This window comes from Chiloscyllium plagiosum, chromosome 34 (assembly GCF_004010195.1).
Source record: "Chiloscyllium plagiosum isolate BGI_BamShark_2017 chromosome 34, ASM401019v2, whole genome shotgun sequence".
Classification (NCBI taxonomy): Eukaryota; Metazoa; Chordata; class Chondrichthyes; order Orectolobiformes; family Hemiscylliidae; genus Chiloscyllium; species Chiloscyllium plagiosum.
In genome coordinates this window covers 5,650,051-5,653,417 of record NC_057743.1, presented here as the reverse complement: position 1 = coordinate 5,653,417, position 3,367 = coordinate 5,650,051, and the positions used below count along the sequence as shown (strand labels likewise).

General features: G+C 44.7%; 1 protein-coding gene across 1 annotated transcript in view; it reads left to right on the top strand.

Moving 5' to 3' along the window:
- The window catches only part of hspg2 (heparan sulfate proteoglycan 2), a 522,026-nt gene that overhangs the window by 255,024 nt on the left and 263,635 nt on the right, over window positions 1-3,367 (top strand). The window contains exon 25 of the mRNA XM_043675530.1: window positions 839-1,018. Within this exon, the coding sequence (XP_043531465.1) occupies window positions 839-1,018 (180 nt within the window). The remainder of the gene's footprint in view (window positions 1-838; window positions 1,019-3,367) is intronic.

Sequence of the window (3,367 nt, the reverse complement as noted above, 5' to 3'; positions counted from 1 at the left end):
CTCTATCACATCCTCCACTCCCCACTCGTTTTCTCGCACCCTCTCTCTCTCCCTGCCACACTCTCCATCTACCACCTCCTCACCCTCCCACTCCACCCTCACTCCTTCTGTCATACCCTCCCCCTCTCTTTCCATCTCACACTCTCCCTCACACTGCTGCACGCACTGTCTATCTGTCTTACATATGCGCACGCACGCATTAACACTTCTAATTCTGCCTTAGTTGGACTCATAGCTGTTGCCTCCTTTCAAAACGATGAAGGTGCACCCTGCAGAACATTATTTTACATCACCCAGAGGCTGAGAGAACCTAGGCATCTGCACAGCAACTTGGACAGTAACAAATTGTCTCTGGTGAAATCCATGTATTACTAATGTTTGACCAATGATCTTGTATCCACCATCCTCATCTTCACCATGGACATCCAGTCCCTGTACACCAAGGGCCTGTGCCCGAAACGTCGAATCTCCTGTTCCCTGGATGCTGCCTGACCTGCTGTGCTGTTCCAGCAATAAAGTTTCAATCTTGTATCCAGACATTGAACAGTGGTGAATGAGGAACACTGTCTCCAAGGGAGGTTATGTAAAGGTTTCCTTCTGAAGCTAGTCATCTGTTGTGTGAAGATAACTCTGCAAATGTTTAAAGTTTAATATAATGATTTCATTGTAGAGACAGAATAATGTTTGTTCAGTCTTGGTACTGTCGACACATCTATTACCAAAGATGTAGTCTGTACTGAATCTAGTTAATGCACAGTCTGATTAAGGGGATTATGGCAAATTATATGTCTTGATCTTTACCTTATTAATTGCTACCTTCCTGTATTCATTTCTATAGGTTACTTCTTATGGAGGGGAATTACATTACACAATCCTGCACAGTGTCTCCCCTGACTCTTTGCCAATCACTGGGATGCCAGACGTTATTCTACAAGGCAACAATATCTTCCTGGAGCACTACGCGGCTAGGAAGCCACAAGCTGGCATTCCCTCAACTTTCTCTGTTCCTTTCAAAGAAGTATGTTGTCACTATTTCTGTAATCTAGTGCATATGTATCTGAGATGTGCACTACTTTTATCAGAGATCACTGTGTAATGAAGAGTCCTCCACTGATCAGATCCTGAAGTATGAATAGTTCAATCACAAGTGGGAAATGCAAGACACTTTCATTCTGAAGAAGGGTCACTGGGCCAGAGACGTTAATTCAGCTTTCTGTCCACAGATGCTGCCAGAACTGCTGAGTTTTTCTCGCAGTTTCTGTTTTTGTTTCTGATGTGCAGCATCCGCGGTTCTTTCGGATTGTTTTGTTTTTGAAAGACCTTAGTGTTCAGTTCAAAGGCATTGTGACAGGAAGCTGTCTTGCGTGTTGTGCTGAGAATGGACTGGATTATCCAAGGATGAGATTCAGTGCCACACATTGCATCTATTATAGGCTGTAGTAGGAGATCTACACTGCATGCTGCTGACTACAAGACAGCGTAGACAGTAAGTGCTACAGATCATCACGTGTAACTGGTGTACTTGACAAGACACTAAACATTCTATAGCCACTGAAGTTGGGAGCAGTGATTGATTAATGTGCAGATATGTAGCGATTGTGCGTGGGAGCAGAAGATAATTCCCTCATGGGGGCCATGCCCAGGAGCTGAGTCCAATTTGTTTAATTTAACGCAGCATATTGTGTTATGATTTGCTTCAATGTGTAAACATTATCGAGGTCCGTCTGATGTTGGTGCTGTAATTGGAGAGGATGAGGAAGAACCCCCTATCAGTCTTCATGCTCAAGATCCCAGGTATCCTCAAGCCGTTCTAAGGGCAGCGCGATGGCTCAGTGATTATCACTGCTGCTTCACAGCGCCAGGGACCCGAATTCAATTCCACCCTCACACAACTGTCCATGTTGAGTTTACACATTCTCCTCATGTTTGTGAGGGTTTCCTCCAGGTGCTCCAGTTTCCTCCCACAGCCAAAAGGTATGCAGGTGAGGTTGATTAGCTATGCTAAATTGCCCATAGTGCCCAAAGAAGTACAGGCTAGGTGGGTTAGCCATTTGAAATGCAGTGTTACAGAGATAGGGTATGTGCAGTGGGTGTGGTTAGGATGCTTTTGGTTGGGTTGGTGTGGACTCAATGGGCTGAATGACCTGCTTCCACACAAGGGATTCTATGATTTCCAAGTAGGTTTGGCACAGGAGGATTACAGCGAATTATTGCTTTATTTCATCCAATGGGAACAATTAACTGATCTAACATTCGAGATCTGTTTTACTGGGATACTATTGTGTTTCCTGACCCTTCACCATATTCAGGAGCCCTTTTACCTCATGTAGCTTCTATCCAATCCCTGAATCAGAATCACATGGGAGTCTCCTCTGACAATGTGCATCACCTTCCCTTGATTATTGTGACTGGCCTCAAAATGGAGGGCATGTCAGTGAGCTGAAGGTCACTCAACTAATGGTCAACCATTTTCAGTTGCATCTTTTCATTGTAATCATTAGCCGATCATGCAAAATATACTCAAAAGAGTTCAAGGTGGATATGGTGAAAAGGTAGATAGACCATAGTCTGAGAGGAGCAGGAACAAGCAACCACATAGGCTATTCCTTTACTTTGTCCTTTTGAACTATTCTAGCCACCTCATCATATTGAAGTAACCAATTAGGATTTGCTTTAATGAGTAATACTTGGTACTTCACATTAGATTTCTGATCACCAGCTTGCTTAAGGTCCTAATTATGGGAAGACTCCAGATTATGGCATAGCTACCAGATTGCGTGCAGTGAGATTAATATCTTGCTGCTCTTCACTTTGCAAAGATTGCAGTGAGCTTAATTATTATACTCCGTCTCACTGCCAACCACGTAAACTTTTCAAAGTTTGTGAGAAGATTTGTAGCTCGGGTGTTCGTTGCTGTGGTTCTGTTCACCGAGCTGGAAGTTTTTGTTGCAAAAGTTTCGTCCCCTGTCTAGGTGACATCCTCAGTGCTTGGGAGCCTCCTGTGAAGCGCTTCTGTGGTGTTTCCTCCGGCATTTATAGTGGCCTGTCCCTGCCACTTCCGGTTGTCAGTTTCAGCTGTCCACTGTAGTGGCCGGTATATTGGGTCCACACACGCAGACGACAAGCAACATGAATTCGACTGGGACAACACTACCATTATAGATCAAGCCAAACAAAGAACAGCCAGGGAATTCCTAGAAGCATAGCACTCATCCACAAACTCCATCAACAAACAAATCGACCTGGACCCAATATACCGGCCACCACAGCGGACAGCTGAAACTGACAACAGGAAGCGGCAGGGACAGACCACTATAAACACCGGAGGAAACACCACAGAAGCGCTTCACAGGAGGATCCCAAGCAC